This window comes from Acanthopagrus latus, chromosome 8 (assembly GCF_904848185.1).
Source record: "Acanthopagrus latus isolate v.2019 chromosome 8, fAcaLat1.1, whole genome shotgun sequence".
Lineage (NCBI taxonomy): Eukaryota > Metazoa > Chordata > Actinopteri > Spariformes > Sparidae > Acanthopagrus > Acanthopagrus latus.
The window spans coordinates 23,816,099-23,842,958 of record NC_051046.1 but is presented as its reverse complement, the minus strand read 5'-3'; the positions used below and the strand labels follow the sequence as shown (position 1 = coordinate 23,842,958).

The following is a 26,860-nucleotide window of genomic DNA, read 5'->3' as shown; positions in this document are numbered from 1 at the left end:
ATGTCGTAATAATGTAGGTCACTTCGTGTCTTGTTTTCGTAGTTTGTTTTCACAGCACTACTACAGATAGACATCTAGCACTCACCGTGAGGGGTACGCACACATGCCGTCCAGTGTTGATGACGCAATCACTGGGACTTTCCGGATACGTCACTCGGGGCTTCCGAGGTCTTAAGCTAGCTCTACCTCTGTGTTCATGTCGTTAGACACTGTCAGCGTCGCTTCGTTCCTGTGTGGTACAATCCAAAACAGACCATGAAAACGCCAAAGGCTCCTAACAGCGCCGACGGGTCTGAATATTGAGACGTCGTCGTCAGGAGCGACCGTCAGCCTGAGAGACGGAATGTCAACAACGCGGCCCCTCCTCGGGATGAGACGAGTCACCGAGCTAGCGTGCCCGGAGCAGCCGACCAGCAGGCTCCTTGCGTCAGGCGGCAGACAGCAGCTGGAGGCCTCTACTGTGGACGAGTTTACAGTGCTGGAGGATAAAGAAGAGGAGCTGAAATGTGCCAAGCCTCGAGTGGAGCAGGTTTTTAAAGTGACGTTCACCATTATCGGTCTGTTGGACCACACGGGACAGCCGCACGGTAGCAAAACATCACGGCAGATATGGCTGCAGCTCAGAGGAAACAGAGAAGACGTGTCGAAGGCAAAGGTGAGGTCTTGTTTTACTGTTTCACTTGTGCTTTCTATAAATAAAGCAGCAGGTCACCATGACACTTGTTTTTGAGAGTTTATTTAAATACAAGATACCCAGTAACGACCACGCGGGCAGTACCGCACAGTGTGACTGATGAGCAGGTGGATCAGTGAGCTGTGATTAGCCCCGGTCTGTTTAATCAGCCGTCTCATTATGATGCCTAACTAACACAATACCAGAGCTGGGGCAGAACATCATATTTCTGTTGTGTTTGTGTTTTCGTCGTCTTTAAAGACTGAACCACATGTTGATAACTTTGTTCAAGTCAGAAGAGATGTATCCAAACCCCCACGCCCACAGTTCAGACAGGGTTTTCTCTGACAAAATACCTACCACTTCTAACGCCAGGCCATATCAGATCAGGTTTTCTATGAAAGTAACAGTAGTCATAGCGTTACCAGATTACCACCACACCACTGACATTGTGCTTCAAAATGTCATGACATTTGATTTTGTCAATTTATTGTCTCATGAGTTGTCACTGGCCACCAAAAGATATTATAGACACCTGTCACAGACATTTCACTTTCCAAATTAGGTTTATTAGTTCATTACTGTTCAAATATGGAAACATGTTTACATGCTGTGGCAGTTTTAAGTTAAGAGAGCTCAGACAGCTACTTTACTAGACAATCCTAAGAACAGCACAAGGAGGAAGACTAATGTTGAAGAAAAAAAATCATTTTGATAGCCAACTAACACCAGATAAAACATCTCGGAACATTAACGTGTGCATTCTTCCACAATAATGACAAAGCTGGAAGTGACAGGAATTTAATAGTTAAAAGTTCAGCTTAGTGCAGTGGTACAGTTTCTAGCTGTAGTTTGTGTTTGTACCCATCGTACATGATTAATCCGCATTTTGAAAATTTGGGCAATACAATTAAGCAGAATCCAAACTGCAAGAAGCTGCAGTTTTTTGACGAAGGTAAAATGTGTTTTTAACAGAATAACAAAGTAGTGTGGTGCTGCGAGAGATGCCCTGACCAACAAATCTTGTTCTCCAGATGTGAGAAAACATGTTTGTTTGATACAGACCCCGACAAATGTCACATTATTAAAAAAATATGTAGTTTTTTTGGTGTGTAAACAATGGAAATTGTGATGTTAAAATGATCTTTCCCACTAATCCTGAATTAAATCGCAATTGCAGTGTCTGTCAAAATATTCACAATATGACTTTTTGGCCATATTGTGCGTACCTATTTCAAATGCATTTAGCCATTTTAGAGATACATGCACAGATTTTACACCAGCATTCCTTTCATTGCAAAGATGTACACATCTCAGACATTATGTCATACTAGTATCAGCTATGCAACTCTTACTTTTGCATTAATATTTACTGGCAACTGCCATTTCGTTGGATTTTGGGGATGTCCCCATGGGAAGTTTTGTTGTTGCTGATTTAGCATTGAATTTCACATAATGGGCTTGTCATCCATCTCTTGTAGTCCTGTATTAGCAATATTCCTTTATGTCATTATTTTTTTTATCATACATTTCCTTTTTAATCAATCATCATGAAATTAAAACATTTTATTTTTATTTTTCACCACCTCATCAAATTGTTTCAAAGCTCTTAGGGTTACTTAGGTCGAAATCCAATTCAGCTAAATCTGTGGGACAGCGTGACCACAAAATAAGTATCTTATTTATTAATTGTATTATTATTATTATTATTATCTTACACACAAGTCAACTTGTAACACAGCCATCAGTTTTAAAGAAGATACATACAGAGATCTTTCCCTACATTCTCAAACTATTTGCAAACTGGCTGTCAACATCTGTAGCATTTATTTATTCCTGTGTGATTACCCATTCATCAGTCACACTTCTGCATCTTGTGTCATGAGTCCCTCTTTAGTGCGTAAGTTGCTCCTCCTGTAACCAGCTGTTCCAAGCTCTGTTGATCAACCGAGAACGTGTTGTGGAAGTGGTAATTTCACTGTTCAATCATCATAAGGAGAACACGGGAGTCATAAACATCTTCCATTCTAAGGTCATTCTGGTGTTTCTACTAGTCTGGGAAATTACTGCTGTAATTCCCACAACAGCATTTATCATAACAATGTTTCATGAGAGAAAAATGCTGCAAGTGATGTGAAAAAAGTCCTGATTGTTTCTCTTTCAGCTGCTTCTCACAACATCAGTAAGATCAACATTTAAATCTGTCTGCCTGATTTAAAGAGCGGCAGTACAGCTTGTGACTGACTGTGTTTAGTTTTACTGAAGAATAATCAAAGGCTAACAGCCAAACATTTCTTTCTTACATCTGAATATGTCATCTTTTGCTTTGTAATGTACTTAGGCTCGGGCTACCCAGGGGGAGAATAAGTCACAATGAGTGATGCAAGTAGCTTTAAGGTGCATGAGTCCCCTATCTTTGATGTAGCATCATTTAAATAGAAAGCATGTTGTCAAATTGGTTTCTCCCCAGTCAGTCACATCAGTATACCAGGGTTATAACAGTGTAAGAGTTCATGGGATGATAACAGCTCAGAAGCAACACTGTTTAACTCTATCATGCATATTACACATTTTACCATTACTAGTAGTTACAATGATCCTTAAAGTAATGTCGATGTCAACGTAATAAAGATTTTCATGTAAATATATATCTGTTAACTCATTGTCTATCGCCGAACACAATGATGATTGAGCCTATGGCCCGACTTTCCTGGAAAATTTCCCAAGCTGCTCACAGTTAGTGACACGTCACCCCGCAGTGGTCGATCAGCCAGAGAGAGCAGGTAGTTCCCATGTGACATAACAGTTTGTTTGTTCTGGTCTCTGTTTGTGTTGGGAGTAAACCATTATGTTACTATTTATGGTAATGGCCGAACAAACGGAAAGAAAAGATCAATAACTGCAGACGATGAAACTTAAAAGAAAAGGTGCAGATCACTTTCATGTTGTGTTGTTATGGAGGCACGGCAGAGCTGCCAACTGACAACAGACTGACGTCACCCAGGCGACACTGGATCTCTGGGAAGCAGTGAGGTCCAAAAGTACACCTGCAGCTCCTCCTCCAGAAATCTTCGAGATTGCCTTTTTTAAAGGAATGAAAACAGAAGAGCTTTGTATTATTATTTCACAAAATATCATTGCCTGACAGACATTAAGCTCAATATAGACACAAAATATATACTAACACTGATGAGGTCGAATTCAGTATTGTTGATAAGCAAATATGCACAGTACAATACATGTCAACTTTTATATCGCATTATACCTTGAAACTGGTATCCTGCTGTGATCCTTCACTGTACTTACTAGGGCTGAACAACAGGTATAAAAAAAGCAATATTTCAATTATTTTGACAGATATTAATGTGATTATATGATTCACGATTGTCTAACTCATCATTTTTGCATTACAATTTTCATTTCCACCGGAAAAAACTATTGGAATGATGACGATGTTCTTGATGATGTGACATTAATCAGGACTGTCACAAGCAAATATGTCTTACATGAGCACAAGATTAGTAGGCAAAGACATCTCAACAGCACCACAGCTTCTATAGTTTGGATGATGCATTACATTTCTTGTTTTGGTTGCATCAGTCTGAAAGTCTGCCATTTTTTTCACTCTGCCACTTGTCGAGTCATTTTACACCCAGGATTTTGTTTACACATTAAAGAAATGTGACACACTATCTGTAATGAAGTTACCGCAACCACCTGCAGCTGATTCATTCGAACATTTCCTACTGCCAGACATTCCCTGAATACATGACAAGTGTTTCGTTTCAGCACGTGTCAGCTCTACTGGTGTGTGTGGTGTGTATAAAATTTCATTTATTAATTTTGCTTAATGTGTTTAAATGTCAATATAGCTACACAAACATTTCTCATCAGACATCATATATAATGAATTACATTGTTAACTGATGAGGTAATTGTTTACTCTCATTGAATAACAGATTATTTTTCTCCTCATCTTGCAGGAATATGTTCGAGGACTCTGTGACCCCGAACTGCAAAAAGAAGAGCGGTACCCCGTGGACATGCACTGTATTTTTGCTGGTGCTCGGGGCCTCTTCCTGGACAGGCTCGTACGGGACACAAGTGCCGAAGTCGTGGTCCCAGAGCCAGGCCGCCTGCGCCTGTTGGGTCGGGCTGAACCTGTCGTGATGGCACAGAGCAGAGTTCAGCAATTTGTAGCACTCTTCCAGGTAGGATAAACTTAATATCTGTAACAGTAGTTCACTCTGTTAGAGCTTTAGAGACAAGGGTCTTTTCAGTCAGCTACACTCCTCAACTTTATATACATCTGTAAGATGCATTTTGTATGTAAATCTTCAAGTTGGAGAGGACTATTTTCTTCCCATTTAACACTTTGATCATGGATAGTTCATTGACAATAAGGTAATAGGTTACAAATGTATCACTTAACATAAAACAGGCCTTTTGAAGATTATTTTCAATTATAGATCAAATTATTAATTATTTAATAAACAAGTTTAATAGTAGATTAATCCAAAATATGTCAATCATTAGTTCCACCCTATTTAGAACAATACAGTAAAGCATGACGTGTGTGTTTCAGGAGAAGCGAAGTCTACCGAGTGACAGAGAGCCTGCAGTGAAACGAGCGTTCAAGTCCTTTGTGGAGGAAAGGGATGATAAGTACACAATGGAGCTTCTTCTGCTGCCCAGTGCCCTGAAGGAAGAGCTCCTGGGACTGGCTCATAGCCCCACTACCACAAACACATCGTCCCTGGTCAGTGTTTAACTTTTCCATGTGAATTTTTTTTTTATAGCACAGCATAACCAATGTGTCCAGCTGGAACTTTATCTCCTTTATAGTACCTTTTTGAATCAAACATTTGGAGCAGATTCAGAAAAGTGTAAAATGTATCTACCAGGTTTTTTGGAATATAACCTCTAAATTGATTTTTTTATAATGGCCTCTGAGATTTTAGGTTTTAGTAGGGTAGGTGTCCTTCCCTGACCCTTAAAATCAATATGTGACTGCTCCATCAAAATTAGAAACTTACAAGCAAGGCCATGTGCCTTAGGAATATAGTTTTTAACAGGAAAACTGTCATCATTTTAATATGACATTGGATATTGATATGCTGTGTGGCAAATAAGATTCAACTCTAAGGCAGGAAACTTCTTTGATTTGTTTTAGTTCATCACAAAATATGACCCTGAAGTTGAGAACCCGCCTTCACAGCTCCCTGAAAATGCCAACTGGATGCTGGTTGATGAATACAAACATGAGTCTAAAGCTTGAACTTGTTGACGTGTGTTTGCTACATAAATTATGAAGTAATAACAGAGACGGCTGATGGGCTTGTGAAAACTGGTGACATGCTGGCAGAGGAAATTTCACAGAGGATTCTCAAAGTGATGAAGCTACTGGGTTGCTAAAGCTACACTTTGAGAACAACGTGGTCAGCCTAAGCTGATGCTGTTTTACATCAGGATCAGACCATCAAAAGTCTTATTTCAGATTTTACAGTGAGAGAACTTCAGTCTTCATTGTTATTTATAACCAACTGCATTAGTCCAATTGAAAACCTCAAGACTGACTTCATGAAGTTCAGAGATAACTCAGTCAGTCAAGCTCAGAGAGGGTCTGATGTCCCAACATGGCATAAGGAAGCTGAAACCAGTGAAGCTGACTGATTGTGATGTTGCAACCGAATGAGATAAGTCATGAAGAATCAGGAGCTACAGTAATGTGGACACCAGATTTAAAGTAGACACAACAAAGACCTCATCTACGTGTCTAACTCAATGTCTGTGCCTTATGTAAGCTGGCAGCTCTGCCTCACAAGCCACCCACGGTCAAATAAAACAGCGCCTTGTCCAGTTGTGGCCATGGAGTTTTAGGATTGTTGTATTGTTTGTTTCCATTCCTTTGTGAGAATACTTTGTTTACACAAACTGTTGGCTTTGCATTTCAAACGGTAAAGGTCATACATTTCTGTTTGTTTGGGGATATGTGAAGTAAGGTGCTTGATGGTGTGACCCAGCTGTCATGTTTTTGCACTTATCACAGTTTCACCTGCCAAGTGTATATTGAAGCCTAATATGGGAAGCCTGTGTTCATGATCTGGCACTAATATCAGGGTGGAAAAATAGATGATAATAATAATATTATTATTATTTTCATTTTTATTTTTATTATTATTATTAAGGACGCTTTTGTTTTTCTTCACCTTAGTAGGTTTGGGATAGTGGGATGGTCATGAAGACAAAACAAATACCTAAGCCTATACAGCTTTTTTACAGGCCTGTCTGCCTTGGCCACTGCTGTAAAGGCCTGTTTGTCCTTGGCTGCAGGATACTTTCATATATGTCACAACAATGCAGGTTTGTAATGTTCCTCCTCGACAGAAAGCTCTCATCTCCAGAACCAAACATTTTTGAGAGTAGACAAAGGTTGTGATGTGTCATTTTGACAGCTGACATTGTTTCATCTATGTTTTAGCCTGATCTCATGGTCAGTAAACATGTACAAATTATACATCACACGTATGTAAGTATAAGGCTGTCCAATCTTTTGAGAAATGTGAGCATTCCCCCTCATCATCAAACTACTGTTCTTACACAGTGACACATTTTTCAGGCTTCTCACATAAACGTTTGATCTTTTAAAGTGAATCTCTCACCAAAATGCAACCTAGGCTTTTGTGAGTGTAAATAAATCAAACCTTTGTGTAAAAGCATATTTACGACAAAAGAGGCACTTTTAAGATTCACCGTATTTTAGTTTTTGGGTCACACTCATTTTCAATTGGAGTGCTTGGGGCAAATAAGCGTTAGCATCAAAATCGCTACTCACACAAAAGGCTCGACACAACATGACACTTGGCTGGTAGTATCACCAGGGTCTCTACACATGAACATGAGCATTGAGAACATTGTCTGTGTACACAGAGTTTACTAAAAAGAAAGCTTTTCATTGTTCAATGTTTCAATGTTCTCAATGCTCATGTTCATGTGTAGAGACCCTGGTGATACTACCAGCAAAGTTTCATATTATGTCGAGCCTTCTTAGTGTTTTAAAAATAGTGATTTTGATGCTATTACTAATATGCCCCAAGCACTCTCATTCAAAATGAGTTTGACCTGAAAAACGAAAATACGGTAAATCTTAAAAGTGCCTCTTTCATCGTAATTGTGCTTGTATGTGAAGGTTTGACTCATACATTCACAGATTCACTTTAAAAGCGCAAAAGTTTATGTGAGAAGCCTGAAAAATGTGTCACTGTGTAAGAACAACTGGCAGCTGCAAAGTGGATCATGGATCTTTTTGAAGTGAAGCTCTAGTTTTTGTAAGGAGAACCATGTAGTGCACAAAGGGAAGTGCAATATAAACCATGACTGTTTTTATTTGAGGGGACTTTTTTACTGTACTTTCTTAACTGTGGTGATAAAGGTGATTGTCATGTGTTTCCTCTCCCAGGTGCAGCTCAACCAGACACTGCATCCCAGCATGGTGGAGGTGGACCAGGACCGCTCGCAGAGTAGCACCCCTGTGACAGAGCTTTCCAACCGCATCCTGGACACCAGCTTTGACGAGAAAGGGCCTGGAGCAGCATCTGTTGTCGGAGGAGGTAAAGCGGGAGGAGGGATAGCCCTCGGCCCCGAGGCCGTCCTGCTCAACGGCACTCGGCCATCACACAAGCGGCGCTCATCTGAGAGCGAGACTCGGGACACAAAAAGACAGTACTCTCTGGAGCGGAGGGACGAGTCGCCCGAGAGAGCGAGAGAGAGAGAGCGACAGAGGGACAGGGAGGGCCGGGGGAACAGTAGCAGTTGTAGATCCAAAACACCCTCTGCTTCATCGTCACTGTCCTCTACAGCAAAAGCAAACACAGTTGTAGGTCCAATCGTGTTGGACTCCAGTGAAGGCATCTCAGACGACGGGGAGGCAGTCAGCCCAGAAACCAATCTCCGCTGCCTGGTCAATTTCTTCAGGTAAAGCTCATAGTTTAAAGTTTAAATATGCAACGCAATTCGTTATTACATTAGAGCTATAAGTAATTTATTGATAGCCAAATTATGTGGTTGCTGGTCAAGTAGAATGTGGGCAACAAACCATATTTATTCTTTTCTATTTATGGTTTTGTATCCAGTCATAAAAGCTTTTAGATTTAAGGTGCAGTTCAAGTTAGGCTGAGTGCACATATCTCAATATTTACATAGAAAGATTAATGTGATTTCAATGTAAGAGGGCATAATCTACAGTCATTCTACATTCATTTTGTGCACACATATATTCTTATGTTAAGCTGAAGCTAATACAAGGTTTCAGCAGGCTGAGTTAGTCAAACCTTTGATGATGTCTTTTGAAGAATTACATTTTCTCTTTTGAATTTAGAGCAAAATTATTTATGTTGAAAATGTTTACTTTGGAACTGCCCCCATCGCTTACATTGGAAACACATTGATAGTATGGACAAGACTAGCAATAACAGCCACCACCAACTCCTTCAGTAGATATATGGATATATGTATTGTTTTCAGACAGCCATGAGAAATTGTAAATTTATCCTTTAACACCTTAACACCTCTCTTCTGCCTTGTCTTACTGAAGTATGTGTTGAAACTGAATTTCTACAGAACCATGGGTTACCAGCAAGAAGTGGTGGAACGTGTTGTCAAGGAGACAGGACAGACAGAGGATACTTTCCTCGTTCTGGAGAAAATCGTTGAGGAAACCAAGCGTTGTGAAGAGGGGTCAACAGGCAGTGAAAAAGAAAGACGATTGAACTCTGTGCGCGCTTCAGACACTCCGTCGGCGGCGGCGGCTGCCTCCTCTACAGTTTCTCGATTCATGGAGAGGGAGCGTGAGCGGAGCAGAGCGTTGGTAGACCCGGGCAGGTCTAAAGAGAACATTAAGCCCAACCAGCACCGAGGCAGTAGTAATGGTCTGGGTCACCGCAGGCAGTGCAGCAGCAGCGAGACCAGCACTCAACAGGTACACCACCATCACAGAGACACTGTTGCTTCTTTTTGTCTTTGATAAAACACCCAATTTTAATCTAGCTCCATGGACCACGACAAAACCAAATGTCCATCTTAAAGTTCCTGGCTCTTTAACATTTGTGAGTTTGAATGTTCGAAATCATTGTAACTGTGGATGTAGAATAAGTTGCTTTCTTTGCATGATGCACATCAGATGATATGATATGAAATACTTTACCACAATTTTCCCTCATCTTGCGTCACCACCATTCATGAACCCATTTAAATATTTTCTTCAGTCTTTCTCTACTCATCTCAACTCATTTCCAATAAATTGCCTCATATCTCATGACTCATCTCGCTGGATCTTAGATATTGTTTTTGTTATGACAGCACATGCTGTTGTCTCGTTTTTATTGCTCATTTAGGCTCCTTCAGCTGCCCTCAAATTTACTACTGAATCATCTCACTTATGGTTTGAGAATACGGATGCATTAAATATGGTCATTATTACAAGGCATTGATTTCCTACTGATTAATACTTTTATCTTAATGGTGTATGAACAATGTAGGATGTTATAAACTAAGATAAAAATGATTATTTTAAATGTGTGGTTAATATTATCAATCCAGACTACAGAATCCACTGTAATTCATGTAATTTCTCTCACCAAATAACAAAAATCATATCAAATCTCTTTTTTAGGCCATCACTATCAAGAGAAGTTCTAGTGCTCAAGGAGGAGCAGGAAACTATGAGGTGATTAACATTGATGATGACGATGATGTCATCATCATGAATACCAAAACAGCAGATAGCAGGACACCCCGGATGATGACAGTGGCACACCTGGACACCCAGTCAGGATCAAGAACAGACTACTTGGCACGGGGAGGGGGTGGCATCCCACAGAGGGATTACCTGTCAAGAGGAGGGACACAGACACTGGGAGGATCAGTCAAAGTTGAGAGTGTGACAGCGCTGCGCAGCACGCCTCAGTGGCTGACGGCCACCACCACCTCCTTAGCTTCTACCCCCAGTGTAGGTATTACCTCAAAGTCCACCTCCACTCATCTTGTGTCATGCTGTTAAGCCTTTGTAGTTAAAATTCCTTTTTTGATTAAAAAAAAAAAGATAACTTAATTTAACTTTATACACAATAATTACTTAAAGTGAGAACAGAGTATGTGAAACGTCTCAAATTATGTGGATTAACTAAGCATGTTGTTTTAACAGGATTAGTTACCAAACTTGCTGCTGGATTTGGAATTCCCTAAATATCCTGGGAAATGCAGTGAATTTGACAAAGAACTGCTCGTAGAATAATTTCACAATGAGTCAGTTTTAGCTTGTAATGCAAATGATGAATCATTAGATAAACAAATCAGTTTTCTTTCAGCATGAGGCCGATGAATAATGTAACAAAATGAGATGGTATTTACATTATTTGTAATAGCTGAGCTAGTAGAAAACACAAAAATGCCAGAGAAGAATCATAGTGTTAAACAACCAATTTTATCTGACAAGTTATTTTTATTTGAACAAGGAGCGTTATTTCTGTAGGCAGAAAGGACCATTTCCAATTTCTTCTACCAACTTTTATACTCAAACTTAATTAATTGTAGGTAAAGAGCTGTACTGCAATGTTTATTTCAAGAAGTCAAAAAATCTTAAGATGTTTTGTTTTACCATGTCACTCAGCTCCAAACTCGCACCAATTTTGATATGACCGTAAATGTGCCCGCACATGGTGAAGACTTGGATGGGTGCAGAATTATTTCATAAATCACCTCCTTGTCTTTCTGTAAATTTACAAATGTATAATTTGTTACCTCCTCAGTCGGCTCAGCCAATCCCCAGGCCCTCAGCCTCTGCTTATCAGACCATCGGCCACACAGGTTTTCACGGGATCGGAGCAAGGACTCCTCCTGCAAGTGACCCGCCGCCGCCCCCGGTGACTGGTTTGGCTCGTTTTCATCAGTCACTCAGGACTCCCTACACTCTGAAGCTGCCAAATGAGCCAGGACGTCAGGAGCTCAGACACATCATCATAGATGGCAGCAACGTGGCTATGGCGTGAGTCTGCATCACATATACACATAAGCAAATATAATCTCTCTTAGCTTCTTCGCACAAAAGTACTGTACTGTCATAAAGCAGGATATGGCCCTATTATTGTTTTGTTTTGTTTTTTTGATGACTTATAGAAAAGTGTTTAATGTTGTTGAATTGGCACATAACTGAGAAACCTTCCAGTGGTAGAAATGTGTATCCAAGGGTTTAGCTGCACATCAAATCACAAACCTAGAACCAAGCAAATGGTCAAAATAAGTCTCTATGATTTTTGAGACTCGGCACCTCAAGGAGAGCAAAGTGCCGTCCCTTAGTAGTTTCTTAGTCTGTTTCAAAATCTCTCATCTGCATGCTTGGCACTTATCACATTTCTCGATCAGATGTCAGTCTGACAGCACTGTGGTGTTTGGTCAGGGGATTTTTTTGAATTTATTTTTGTGCACCTGCAGTGCACATAACATTAGCTCAGTTCAGACATAATTCATATATGTAATTTGGCAAAATGGAAACAAAAATGCAGAAAAAGTTAAACTAGGTTATAAGTGAAAATATTTACAGAATTATTTACAGTAGTAATGTTTATTTATTTCTAAATTAGCACTTTCACTCAAATTGATTTAAATCTGGGCCAGCTCTTAACCTGTTAATGAGCAGGATGAAACCCATGATATGTTTGAAACTGAACATCTGTCAGCTGTACACTCTGACACTCTTTTGATGTCAACATACAAAGCACATAATAACCTCCAGAGTGGCTGGAGACTCAGGTTTACTTGGAATTGTTGAGAATGCTTTACCCATTTCTAGGGTCTTGGCTTTGACCATGAGGATAATATTTTTACCTCCACCAAGAAAGTTCTGTTCTCACCTGTGCTGAGCAGTCCGTTGGGTGGTTGGTTTGTCAGAAGGCTTACATAAATATAACTGAATACATTTCCACAACACTCAGATGGAGAATGTTGTTGGCCCAGAATAGAGTTTACTTTCTGGTTCAGGTAGAGGGATACACCCAGGAATGTTTCTCAGTTTCTTAAATATTGAAAGATGTTTTGGGATATTTTTCTTAAATTTCCCTGTGAATAATAATGTAGATTGTGATGAAAACATAGGTGTAGTTTAGATGGCTGAGTGATTACTAAATGAGCTTCTATGGCTGCGAAGTAAAACGTGATAAAAGTAAATAAGTGGACATCAAAAGACATTATAATATCTTCTGGCTCACATGCAGCATTTAATACTGGGTTGAGTGTGAAGACAGAGAGTTGTAGCTCCTGTAATGACAATTATAATTTCACACCTAAAGTAGCTGCGCCACATTTTTCCTTTTTGCACATGAAGCCTTCACCCTTCCCATCAACATGCGATCATCATCAGTTACACAGACACACTCATTCCCTCAAGCTAAACAAACCATCTGGTAAGATGCATGGGTCGTAGCTACAACTCTTATTGTGTAGGTGCACCAAAACTTCACCCACGCTTTCACGTAATGATGTTACTCATCACTTTTGTGGGTGTGTATAAGTGTGCCCAGCAGTGTATAAGCAGTTTTGACCGTATGATATCGATGAGTGGGTGTGTAGTATGGGGGTGTTTTTCAGAAGAAAGGCATTTTCTTGTAAAAATCAGTTTGTTGCACATTTACTGGACAAAGCAGAAACAAAAAAGAGTGACATTTCATACAAGGAAGTAAGAAGTGCCGGTTTTCTTTCTCTTTGTATGCTGATGTGTTGTCACACTGCTCATCCAGGATGACCTTGTCTTGACATCTCTTTTGTAACCACTTCCGTTCACGTTCTGTCTCACTTCCATTCTCCCTCCCTTTTTCCCCTGAATTTTCTCTCCCTTCTTACCAGAAGTTTGCCCAAACAGAATAGTACGGGCACCTCTGACTCGACATCTTTCATACAGGATGAATGACTGTTCATCAGTATTGGTTTCATTAGGTAATGTGAATTGAGACACATGCACATGAAAATGTGTTAACAGCACTCTACTCTTTTTCAATTTATGCAAGAATTCAGACAAGAACACAAAATAGTTTATTATATTTTATAGTGAAGTTAATTATTACGAAGTTGCCATTGGTGACATTCACCTTCAGTTAGTACTGAGGTACATTTAATATCTGAAAATGTAAGCCTTTTATTTAAGTATCAAAAGTAAAATAAATTCTACATGTATAAACTGTATACTATACTGTACATACTGTAAGCTGTACTTTGAGTCGACTGATATCTGATCTGACATTCAGCGTTTTTTCTGATTTTCAGAATAAGTATTGTTTTTATCTGATTGCAGATAAATGAATGCATTTTAGAATGTGCCCCCTTGGCTCTGATGTAGCTTGTAATCTGCTGTTCAAATAACTGCAGTGGAGTAAAAACATTTTTGCCTCCAAGATGTCGTGAAGTTGCAGTATATAGTAACTAAAAATGGATGGAAATCAAGTAGCACGTGAATGTCAAAACTGAACTAGTACAATAGTTGCCTAAATGTACTTTGTTACCTTCCATCACTGCGTCCCCAGTGAAGGTTTGAGGATCAGAATATGTTGTGATCCTGAAGGAGGTTATTAGGTCATGTACAATGTTTCTACTTTGTGCTGAGGTGTGGAGGTTTTCCCTGGTCAGGTTACGTCCAGGTTTCCACGGTGATTTTACTGGTTGTGTAATCTCTTCCTGCTGTGGTGTCATTCATCACTTTCTCTTTCAACAGTTGGTGGAACTTCCCCTGGGTTTGCATTGCAGGTCTGAATGAAGGTGTGTCTGTGTGTTGCGTGTGTGTGTGTGTGTGTGTGTGCGCCGTACCTTGTATTTGAATGTCTGAGCTGTAATGTCATGACATCAAAAGCAAGTTTGTAACATGTACACAGACTACGCAAATGCAAGGACATTGAGTCCTGTCAGATCATGTAGCCTGAGCAATATCAAATTACATCATGGAAAATTTCCATTCACTTCCACAATCTTCTTGTTTTCAGAAAGAGTGACTCCATCTTCTCACTCTCATTTATCATCAACATGAAAGATTGTTGTCAGTTGTTGTAAAATGGATTCAAGTTGAGGCTGAGACTGTTTTGTGGATCATTTATTTTTCTACCTACCTTTTCGATCAGGTGTAACTACCTTTTAGATTATTGCGTCACTATCTGTGCCAACGGTCCCATGAAACTTTGTTTTGGTGTAGGTTATTGTGACGTGCTAAATATTAAGTGCCATGCTACTGAGTGTAAAAAGCAGCGCACAAATTGTTTACCACAGCTCATGTGAGGCCAAATTGCTTATCAAGATAAGTAACCCTGCGCACGTGGAAGTTACCAATAGAGACATAAGTGACAGAAATTCACATGACAGGGAAAAAGAATGAACAGAGGCTCCATTCAGAAGTCTAACAATTTGACCATTTAGAACAGTTGTATCTCTCTGAGAACATCAGCTGGCAGCTGCAGTCTGTCTTTTTTCATTCACAAATCAAGACGGCAATGTAGTCTAGAGCTGTATTAACCACAATGATAAAGTGATGCTCCTGTGAAGAAAACTGTGTACTGTGGCAGCCAATTGGTTAAATTACTCCTTTTCATGTATTGCAACTATACTTTGAGATTTGGGGTACAGAGGGAAATATTTCTCCTGAAAATAATCGTGTTCACTACACGATTTGTCCAACATAAAAATAAGTTGAATGGTTATCACTGTTCAAAAAACAGATTCTCTCTTCTGTTCTTCTCTCTGTTTACCCCAAGGTGATGATCAGTGGAAGGGTTTTGAGGTGTAGAATGTATTTTAATGTGTGAGGGCAATAAACAAATTACCTAAATGCGCTGATAAAAATAAAATAATCCACAAAAGACTTGAAAAAAAATCATTTCCGAGGATGTCACTTGTGCGTTGGGCCTGCGGCTTGCAGCAGCAGCCAGCTTCCTGTTCAATGAGGCTGGCTGCTCTCAGGGAGTTTCTCATCTCTGTTGGTGTTTGTTGTTTGGTTTGTTATGTGGTTTTCTGTCTTAGCTACCCATTTGTTGTTTCACAGCTGACTGACGTGTGCAAACAGACCATGCACGTCAACACCAAACTGAGTCAGCTGATGGTGCGACATGTCGTGTGTTCGAGCGCTGTTTCATATAGAGACCAATCACAATGTTTGTTTACAGTAACTGCCTGGTAGACTACATCTGAGTCACACACAAGCTTACATATGAAATTTTAAATTCTTATTCTTACTCATCTTGCATGCTTGTCCGATGATTTCATATTTCACAAATGACAAGAAGTTATTTTCCTGTTGGGCCACAAAGTGAAGATGAGCTTGGTGCCTTTAGACAAAATGTTCAAACAGTATTGAGTTGTGATATTTTTTGTTGTGATCTAGTATGTAGGGTAGAACTGATCCAACATTTTTCTTTCCCAGTTATGATTCTGGCACCTCAACTCATAGCATCTGCCAAAATGAGTAACAACAACTAGTGCTTTCTTTTACCCAAATTTAAACTCTGCAAGCCTCACTGTGTGGAACCCATTGGCATCATTTCTGTGTAAAGAAAAAAGGATGCTGTAGCACTTCAAACTTCATACACTAGTCTTCTGGGCCTAAATTCCTCTTAATTGTTATTTTTTGTGGTTCTCCATCCTTACATAGCTTCTTACATGAGTACTTAAACCACATCTCTGCCATTTTTATCAGTTATTGACCTCTGTGGTTCAGACAATGTAAACTGTAGCACTGTCAGTCTTACTCCTTGATTTTTACTGTCCATCATGTCATCTTTCTGTCCCCATCTCTCCAGTCACGGTCTCCATCGGTTCTTCTCCTGTCGAGGAATAGCACTGGCCGTGGAGACGTTTTGGAGGCGGGGTCACAGGGAGATCACAGTCTTTGTTCCTCAGTGGCGTCAGAAGAGAGACCGGCTCACAACAGGTACACGTGCGAGTGTTTACAGGGCAGCCTTCAAGTAAAAGAACGCAGATGTTTTGCATTGTCCGGTCTTTTTTTACTGTAGTACGTTGGTTTTCATTAAAGAAATTGGGACTAGGTTAAAGAGCAGACTCTCGGCTTTACGCACGTTTGAGTGTGTGTACAAAGGGTGTAGAGCTCTTTACACACTGTCCATGCTTTCATTTCAAATGTGATGTTCAGTCTGTCAAAATGTATACTTTTACATGGTAATGATCAAAATTAACCGCTGCACACTGACTGTGAATTTCTAAGGTATGAACAATGTATTTCACCTGTAGCTTCAGGTTTGCTCTCACAGTTTTGCAACAGTAAAGTCATTTTATTTTGTGTTGGTTATTTTTGATTAATGTGTGCACAGGGAGTTCTGCTCACTGCTCATTGTTTTACATGTTGCTGTAGCTGGTTTAAAGTGGCGATATACTATAATGTTCCCACTTCAGGAGTCCTGGGAATGAAACTAGTAATAAACACATAATTGTTCTTTTCTGTCATCACAGAACAACATTTTCTGAACCAGCTAGAAGACCTGAGACTGCTCTCCTTCACTCCCTCCAGAGAGGTCTGTGGCCAGAGGATATCCTCACATGATGACAGGTACACACACACACACACACACACACACACACACACACACACACACACACACAGTTTTAATTAAACCAGAGTACATGTCAACCTCAGATTTTTTTTTATTATTATTTTGAGATGGCAGTGTGAATGCAGACAGAGTGGAGCAGTGGGGAAACACATGCTTCCTCAGAGTCGGGGATTGAACCACTCGGTCATCTCTGGGCATTTTGGTTCCATTATGAACTTTTCTCCACCTACACATATATAGAACACGGTCTCCTTTACTCTCACTTTACCCACCATCAACTACAGTCATACTGTATTTTCATAACAGAGATGAGTGAGCTGACTCAGCAGTGGACAGATCTAACAGACAGCTGGTTTATTATAATTTTTTAAATATGACAGTAGCTGCTCTGTCATCCTGGCTCAGCAGGCAAAGTGTTCCTCTACTGGTGGATTCCCCTCTGTGGACCATGCATCTGACGTTTGAACTCAGGGAAAGTCTCGTGTCTAAGCTCGCTCTTTCTCTCTCTACGTAAGGTTCCTGCTCCACCTTGCAGAAAAAACAGACGGGATCATTGTTACCAATGACAACTTGAGGGACTTTGTCGACACCTCGGACACCTGGCGCAAGATCATTCAAGAGAGGTGATTGTGTGTTGTGTGTACACATCTCAGTGAGTCATTCAGTTGGATGTTCCATTACCTAATGTGATACTGGGAAAATCCACTAAGGCAGCTTGATGACACATGTTAAGGATGTCATTTTTATTTACTGGGGGGCAGAATAAGAGGCATTGTTTGACTTTTAATGTGTAAAACCAGGCTAACAAGCAAGCCTAAATCAAAGTCAAGAAAATCAACAGGCGTATCTTGCTTAAAAGTTAAGCTTCAAAGACTCCTTCCTTATTAATGTTTTTCAGTTAGATGTCACACTGAAGTTGCAGTTCTATTTAATTACTGATGTTCAAAACACATTTTATTGGCGTTTGAGAGCAAAAGAAGTGTTTTTGTATGGCATGCCGGGCTTGAAAATATTGTTGTCTACAGAAGGGGGCCCAGGTAAAAATGTTTCGGGAAACACTGTCTTCAAAAATGCAGACAAGTGAAATATTGAGGGTTTTTCTTTCAAAGGTTTCTTAATGCTCCTCCTTGAACCGGCACCTTATCATGGTGGAGGAGTTTGAGCACCTGAATTATCCTAGGAGCTATGTTGTCCGGGGCTTAATGCTCCTGGTAGGGTCTCCCAAGGCAAACAGGTCCTAGGTGACAGGTCAGACTAAGATCGGTTCAAAAGCCCCTAATGATAGAGATAAAATCGAGGACGCATACGTCGCCCGGATCGGCGTTACCGGGGCCCCACCCTGGAGCCAGGCCTGGGGTTGGGGCTCGCAGACGAGTGCCTGGTGGCCGGGTCTTAGCCCACGGGACCTGGCCGGGCGCAGCCCGAAGGAGCAACGTGGGCCCGTCCTCCTGTGGGCTCACCACTCATTGGAGGGTTCAGAAGGGGCGGGTGCGGTGTGATTTGGCTGGCGGTCGTGGGCAGGGGCCCCGGCGACCCAATCCCCGGATGGTGACTCTAGCCATGGGGACATGGAATGTCACCTCACTGGGAGGGAAAGAGCCTGAGCTGGTGCGAGAGGTTGAGCGGTACCGACTAGAGATAGTCGGGCTCTCCTCTACGCACAGTCTGGACTCTGGAACTGAACTCCTTGAGAGAGGCTGGACTCTCTTCTATTCTGGAGTGGCCCACAGTGAGAGGCGGCGAGCTGGTGTGGGCTTGCTTATAGCTCCTCGGCTCAGCCGCCATGTGTTGGAGTTTACCCCAGTGAACGAGAGGGTCGTTTCCCTGCGCCTTCGGGTCGGGGATAGGTCTCTCACTGTTGTTTCGGCTTATGGGCCGAACAGCAGTGCAGAGTACCCGGCCTTCTTGGAGTCCCTGGGAGGGGTACTGGAGAGTGCTCCAACTGGGGACTCCGTCGTTCTTCTGGGGGACTTCAACGCTCAAGTGGGCAGCGACAGTGTTACCTGGAGGGGTGTGATTGGGAGGAACGGCCTCCCCGATCTGAACCAGAGTGGTGTTTTGTTACTGGACTTCTGTGCTAGTCACAGTTTGTCCATAACGAACACCATGTTCAAGCATAAGGGTGTCCATATGTGCAGATGGCACCAGGACACCCTAGGCCGGAGGTGAATGATCGACTTTGTGGTCGTGTCATCTGGCCTCCGGCTGTATGTCTTGGACACTCGGGTGAAGAGAGGGGCTGAGCTGTCAACTGATCACCACCTGGTGGTGAGTCGGATCCGTTGGCAGGGGAGGAAGCTGGACAGACCTGGCAGACCCAAACATATTGTGAGGGTCTGCTGGGAACGTCTGGCAGAACCCTCTGTCAAAGAGGTCTTTAACTCCCACCTCCGGGAGAGCTTGGACCTGATCCCAAGGGAGGCTGGGGACATTGAGTCCGAATGGACCATGTTCTCCACTTCTATTGTTGACGCGGCTGTCTGGAGCTGTGGCCGTAGGGTCTCCGGTGCCTGTCGTGGCGGCAATCCCCGAACCCGGTGGTGGACTCCGGAAGTAAGGGATGCTGTCAAGCTGAAGAAGGAGTCCTGCCGGGCCTGGTTGGCAGCAGCTGACGGGTGCAGGCCAGGCGAGCAGCAGCACGGGCAGTCGCGGAAGCAAAAACTCGGGTCTGGGAAAAGTTCAGAGAGGCCATGGAGGAGGACTATCGGTCAGCCTCGAGGAAATTCTGGCAAACCATCCAGCGCCTCAGGAGGGGGAAGCAGTTCTCCACCAACACTCTTTACAGTGGGGGTGGGGAGCTGTTGACCTCGACTGGGGATATTGTCGGGCGCTGGAAGGAATACTTCGAGGATCTCCTCAATCCCACTGACATGTCTTCCATAGAGGAAGCAGAGGCTGGGGACTCGGAGGTTGACTCATTCATCACCCAAGCCGAAGTCACTGAGGTAGTCGGGAAGCTCCTCGGTGGCAAAGCACTGGGGGTGGATGAGATCCGCCCTGAGTACCTCAAGTCTCTGGATGTTGCAGGGCTGTCTTGGTTGACACGTCTCTGCAACACTGCATGGCAGTCGGGGACAGTGCCTCTGGACTGGCAGACCGGGGTGGTGGTCCCCCTATTTAAAAAGGGGGACCGGAGGGTGTGTTCCAACTATCGGGGGATCACACTCCTCAGCCTCCCTGGGAAAGTCTATTCCAGGGTACTGGAGAGGAGAATTCGGCCGATAGTCGAACCTCGGATCCAGGAGGAACAATGCGGTTTTCGTCCGGGCCGCGGAACACTGGACCAGCTCCATACCCTCCGCAGGGTGCTTGAGGGTTCATGGGAGTTTGCCCAACCAGTCCACATGTGTTTTGTGGACTTGGAGAAGGCATTTGACCGTGTCCCTCGTGGCATTCTGTGGGAGGTGCTCCGAGAGTACGAGGTCGTGGGCCCTCTGTTAAGGGCCATGCGGTCCCTGTATGAGCAGAGCAGGAGCTTGGTTCGCATTGCCGGCAGTAAGTCAGACCTGTTCCCGGTGAATGTTGGACTCCGGCAGGGCTGCCCTTTGTCACCGGTTCTGTTCATTATTTTCATGGACAGAATTTCTAGGCGCAGCCACGGGCCGGAGGGGATCTGGTTCGGGAGCCACAGGATTTCATCTCTGCTTTTCGCGGATGATGTGGTCTTGTTGGCTCCTTCGGGCCGGGACCTCCAGCATGTCCTGGGGCGGTTTGCAGCCGAGTGTGAAGCGGCTGGGATGAGAATCAGCACCTCCAAATCCGAGGCCATGGTTCTCGACCGGAAAAAGGTGGCTTGTCCCCTCTGGGTTGGGGGAGAGCTACTGCCTCAGGTGGAGGAGTTTAAGTATCTTGGGGTCTTGTTCACGAGTGAGGGAAGGATGGAGCGTGAGACTGACAGGCGGATCGGTGCGGCGGCCGCAGTAATGCGGTCGTTATACCGGTCTGTTGTGGTGAAGAGAGAGCTGAGTCGAAAGGCGAAGCTCTCAATTTACCGGTCAATCTACGTTCCTACCCTCACCTATGGTCATGAACTTTGGGTCATGACCGAAAGAATAAGATCCCGGATACAAGCGGCTGAAATGAGTTTCCTCCGCAGGGTGGCAGGGCGCTCCCTTAGAGATAGGGTGAGGAGCTCTGTCACCCGGGAGGAGCTCGGAGTAGAGCCGCTGCTCCTCCACATCGAGAGGAGCCAGTTGAGGTGGCTCGGGCATCTGTTCCGGATGCCCCCGGGACGCCTTCCTCAGGAGGTGTTCCTGGCATGTCCCGCTGGGAGGAGACCCCTTGGGATCCTCCCAGAAGAGCTGGAGGAAGTGTCCGGGGTGAGGGACATCTGGGTGTCCCTGCTCAGACAGCTGCCCCCGCGACCCGGTACTGGATAAGCGGAAGAAGATGGATGGATGGATGGAGGTTTCTTAATGAAATACTTCTCTCTCATTCACAGTCCCATACTGCACCACCAGAGACAGTGCTAATACAGAGAGTAAAGGGACACTTTATTAGTTTTGTGTGTGAGGATGTTCCACAAACTTCAGCCCCGTTTAGGGTTCGACCTGTGTGTTACCTATTGATGCTCTGGTTGTCACAGTTAACACTAACTCTGTCTTATGCACACACTGTCTATCTGATTGTGTGCTAGAATTCAAACTTGGTATTTGTTGTTCAGAAATGTTATAAATCGTAGAGAAATCACGTTCCGTTTTTGTTTCCTTTTAACTTCTAGATTGCTTCAGTTTACTTTTGTGGAGGACCACTTCATGATTCCTGACGACCCTCTGGGGAGAGACGGACCTCATCTAGACATATTCCTGCGTAAAGACCATAGGTGCGTTTTGCCTGAAGATGTATGTATGGTTCAGCCCAGATAAAACAATTGCCATGACTTAATACATGTTGAACTACTGTTTGGACGGCAGTCAGTTCCTCCTTTACAATTTGCTGCATTTTTGTTTTCCTAACTGTAAATCTTTTGGCTTCAATGCTGAAACGAGTGAAGGATAGGTGGACTCTTAGGCTTACAGTGTTAACCTGATGTTGAACTTTTATTAGGAAGATATGTGCACTAGTTTTTTACATAAAAATGTACATAAAGAGCATTTTATATGTTCTGTGTTTGTGTAGAAATTTAGACTTTAATTTTGTTGTGCAGACCTGCGTTGTATGTTGATACATAAATCAACTTGAGTGTTCTATCACATCCATTCACACTGTCTCTCTCTTTATGATTGTCTATGTCAGGAGGGCTCCAGCCACCCCTCCCCCTCTGAGACCCCCAGACTTACGGCAGCCCCCCCAGCAGCAGCAGCCGGTTTACGTCCAGGCTGTCCAATCGGCTCCTCGGACCCCCACCACCATGCCCTGGCCCCCGACCTCCATGATGGCCCACCCTACTTCACACTGGCCCCACTCTGGTCCTCCAGAATGGCACCCGCCCCGCCGTTCCCCTTCCCCCTCACCCTCTCCCCCTCCACAGCGGTCACCAGGAGAGACGTCAGAGCTTAAGCGAAAGCTGTACGACATCTTCCCCGACCAGAAGCAGCGGATCGACCGCATCCTTGACGACAACCCCTACATGAGAGACCTGAACGCCTTGTCGGGGCTGCTGCTGGGATAAATAACTGGCACGAGAATCAACAGACACACAGTCCATGTACACACATGCAAGAATAAACGTATACACGTCAGCATAAAAAATAATTTATTTCAGCATTTCTTCCAGCCTGGAAGACATGGACAGTCTAAATATTATTTTACATAAAGACTGGTCGTCAAACTAGCTGCTGTTGGCTTCAAGTATTCTTTATCTCTTCCTTTTTCTTTGCTCTCAAGTTGTTGAGGGTGAACAACACATGCAACATTTTAACAAATGCTGTATTTGTCAGGCAGCAAAGTCTATACCAGATAGTAATACATTTTTGCAGATCCTCGACAACCGTCAACAGGATGCTTCAATTTTGCAAAAAGCACCTGGAGAAAATGTTTTAGAACAAGAACAGTAAACTGGCGCTCCATGATTGTCTACCTACTCGGACACCTTTTCTGAGTATACAAGCTCTCGACAGTTTGGGACATTTACATGTTTTGCATGTTTTTTTTTCCAACACATGAGTTATAGGCTTGTCATGTTCTTAAACAAGGTGTCATTCCAGTCGGGGAGCATTTTCAGGAGTTTGGAGTCTTTCAGCATCAACAAAGAGTATCACCAATTTTGTTTTCTCCCTTTTCCTATACAGTATACTGTCAGGAAAAGATCACCAGATTAAGCATCATAAAATAATTATTAGTAACTGGAATTCTAAAAAGTAGACACTCCTGTAATTTCAGTTTACCACTTAAAATCTGGGCCTAATATCTTCATGTTTTGTTGAGTAAATGTTTCATACTTACCAAAAGTTTTTGAATGGGTCCAGTAGATGGCCTCAGCGGGCAACAGCTACAACATAATCCTTTGGAGCACCTCCGACTGTCAAAGTTGTGTCCGTTCCTGCTACTGACAGGCTGAGATTGTTATTCTAACTGGCTGCCTACAATAATCCTACAGAGGGAGATTTTGTTGTTTAATAAAAAGAACATTTTTATAACTAGAAAGAGGTTTTGCTCTGAAATCTCTCAAGAGTTGTGTAGTTCAGGACTTTAAGTGGACATAACTTTGATGTTTGTCAAATTACATTGCAGCTACTTCCAGCTGAGCCGATTTACTGGACCGATTTTAACATATTGGGTTAGTAGGAATCACTTGCACACCAAAACATGTACATTTAAGCCCCAGTATCATTGTTTTGGCAGAAAAGGCAATGCTCAGAAGGAAATTGCCACCTTTAGTATCATCACTATGACACATGGTCTCGTAGCTTCGTGTTGCTTCTCAAACCTTGCTGTTTATAATTGGTTTCTGAAACTGAACTTGCTGCTCTGACAGTCTGTGACAAACATTTGAAATGTGGTTGGATCTGTTCCCAGCATCAGTTGCTACTGTTCGATACACTGTTAAACAGCGTTTTCAGGAGGACGCGGTCACTGCTTCCACAGCAGCATTTTGTCCTGAGATGGGTTGAGAGTTTTTTGCCGAGTTTTATAGTCAATACATATACCAGTCCGTCAGGCTTTGGATGGAAACACTACAAAAGTTTGGATTTTTGTTGGTTAAGGTCAATGGCCCACTTCCTTTGTAAATCACACACCATACCTTTGCTCACCTGAAGAAAAAAACCTAAAAAGACAACAGACTTACTCAAGTTCATTTGTAATTAGTGTTTGATAGACACATTTAATGCACTGGAGGTAAGAAAAGGTGTGCTGAGGAAAAGAAGGTTTCATTGATGATTCGTCAGAAAGCTTCTGGTTTTTTTTACCCTCATACACCCAGAGAATGTGTGCCGCAGCTTGCATATTTGATGTGCATCTGAGTTTTGTAAAATACAAACACTTTATTTCCTTGTAATAAAAGAACATCTGCACAAAAAACTTTACAAGGTGTCAAAAAACAAGTTTTGTTCGTACTTGCTCTGTTGTTGTAAGGATTACTGAAGGGTTTGTTTCTCTTTTGTTGTATAATAATTCTTTTGTGTATATTGATTTTTTTTTTTTGTAAATACAAGCATTTTTGGCTACGGCGCACATTGTTTTATGTATGTTGAAAAAGTCAAATAAATGCAGCAGTCCCCATAACTTTTTTCTCATGGTTGTGCGGTGCTTGCTCTTTATTCACCTGCTCGCTCATCTGCATTTTGCTTTTGGTTACATTTTTTTTTATGATGATGCATTACTGTGATGGACAAAGGTTTTAGCATTACCCATTTAAAAAAAAAAGTGTGACATTTTGCAAACTGTGCTTGTTCACTTTCTTTCCAAGAGTTACACGAGCAGCTGGTTGGCTTAGCTTCAGGAAGTTACAGGTCCTGATTAGAAACAAAAAAAATTTCAGGTCACCCAACAACTAGTTAATAAGTGAGCCTTAAAGAGGCAGGTGGTTGGATTGTATTACCTCTTGACTGACAAATGCTGATTGTTCATAGTCTTTGTGCTAAGTTGTGCTAACAGTGTCATATTTATCATTCAGACGTGAGAATGGTGTCAATCCTCTCATTTCCTCTTAAAAAGAAAGTGAACGTTTTATTTGCCAAAGTGTTGAATGCATAAATGTAAAGTGGTGGTTCGGTCTACATCTTTGTTTTTAGTTGTTGCACTAATGAGTTGTTGCGAGCTCTGTGGTCTCTTTCCTGGGTCAAGTAGAATTTTCCTTAACATATGGCAGTTTCTGCTTACATTTTGTGTCGTGCCATGAGTGATTAATAACACTGACCACTACACTAAGATACACACTTCCTGAGAATCAAGTCTTGTGTCTGTAGTACGACAGCAGATACTTCTGTATCTTTTGCCAGATAGCAGCGGGGGTGGGTGTTATCTTTAGGTATCCTTAGGGCTTCGTGCAGTCAACTCTCTCAAAGGGATATTCCGGCGTGAATTTAATCCACGGTCTAACACACAGTGACACCGAGTAAAGACACCCCCCCCCCCCCCCCGAGAGATCAAGTAGAGTGCAGAGGAATTCCGTATTGTTATTGTGCGGTGTTTTCTGAGGTTGCTAAAACTACATAAGCTAGCAGTCGGAAAACTTGATCTCTCAAGTGGGGGTCTTACTCGGTGTCATAGTGTGTCAGACCATGGATTAAACTTACGCTGGAATATCCCTTTAACTGCTGCTCTGTAGATGGTGCCAGAGATGTTCTGGGTGGTTTTCATTGCCAGTTGTAGAGCCTTCCTGTCCTGGGCCAAACACAAACTATGCCAGTCTGTGATGGTTCCAGTCACGATGCTTTCTGTTCCTCCTCTGTAAAAGTTGATGAGAAGCTCCTCCAGAATTTAGGCTCCTGAAGTTCCTGTAGGAAGTAGAGCCCTCTCTGTGCTGTTTTTAATGGGGGTGGTGACGTGTGATGACTGAGATAGGTTCTCAGTGATGGTAATCCCAGGGACCCGTAAATGTAATCTTTGCAGTGGACAAAATAAAAAACAAAGCAGACGTAAATCTGCTGGTGTTGAGGCAAGAGAAGACAGCTATCGAGGGTGAGGTTGGCCTACAATGAGCGCAGCTAGCACACCTCACATACTCTACACAGTTCAACTCTTAGTACTTGTTATTGTCTGATGTGGTCGGTGGCTTCAGCTTTTACACTGACCATGTGATGTTTGTACTTGGCTTGTCTCTCTGGCTCTTATGAAGAAAACTCCTCTTGAAGACCGTGAGATACAAGAACACCGCTGATAGTTTCCTTTCACTGATTTTGGCACTAAAACTTGAAAAACTTGAATTGTTATCCCCGAAAGAAGAGTCACAACATTGAACATAGATTTTCCCTTTCATCCAAAACCTCAAGTCCGTTTCCAGATGAATATTTGTATATTGAACAGGATGATGCCCCTGTTGTCAGAGGGTGACGTGTGTGACTAAAAGCTTTCAGTCTTGTCATGCAAAATATTTGCTCAGGACTGCAGGCAGATGGATTTGTTTGTGACTAACATTAGAGAAACAAATCGTTTGAACCTGAATCATTTGGAGTGGCCTGAAATGTTCTGTTTGAGTTTACTTCTGATGGTT

The 26,860-nt window shown here is 42.5% G+C and overlaps 1 protein-coding gene and 1 long non-coding RNA gene across 2 annotated transcripts; one reads left to right on the top strand and one right to left on the bottom strand.

Moving 5' to 3' along the window:
* Positions 1-95: 95 nt before the first annotated feature.
* On the top strand, positions 96-24,930 carry n4bp1 (nedd4 binding protein 1). The gene is made up of 12 exons (XM_037106885.1): positions 96-655; positions 4,657-4,884; positions 5,259-5,432; positions 8,133-8,647; positions 9,293-9,650; positions 10,344-10,679; positions 11,479-11,714; positions 16,498-16,628; positions 17,165-17,261; positions 17,781-17,888; positions 21,986-22,087; positions 22,501-24,930. Exons 1-12 carry the CDS (start codon positions 344-346, stop codon positions 22,874-22,876), a joined length of 2,973 nt encoding a protein of 990 aa, XP_036962780.1. The 5' UTR covers positions 96-343; the 3' UTR covers positions 22,877-24,930.
* Positions 22,956-26,806, bottom strand: LOC119024283. Its single transcript, XR_005076442.1, has 2 exons — positions 26,442-26,806; positions 22,956-26,251 (listed from the first exon to the last, which is right to left on the bottom strand). It is a non-coding gene; the product is annotated as an uncharacterized LOC119024283 (long non-coding RNA).
* Between the last annotated feature and the right edge of the window lie 54 nt (positions 26,807-26,860).

Coding starts and splice junctions, on each gene's coding strand:
- n4bp1 (XM_037106885.1), top strand. CDS start 344: ATGTCAACAACGCGGCCCCTCCTCGGGATGAGACGAGTCACCGAGCTA. Junction 656..4,656: donor AAGACGTGTCGAAGGCAAAG/GTGAGGTCTTGT, acceptor CTCATCTTGCAG/GAATATGTTCGAGGACTCTG. Junction 17,262..17,780: donor ATATCCTCACATGATGACAG/GTACACACACAC, acceptor TCTCTACGTAAG/GTTCCTGCTCCACCTTGCAG.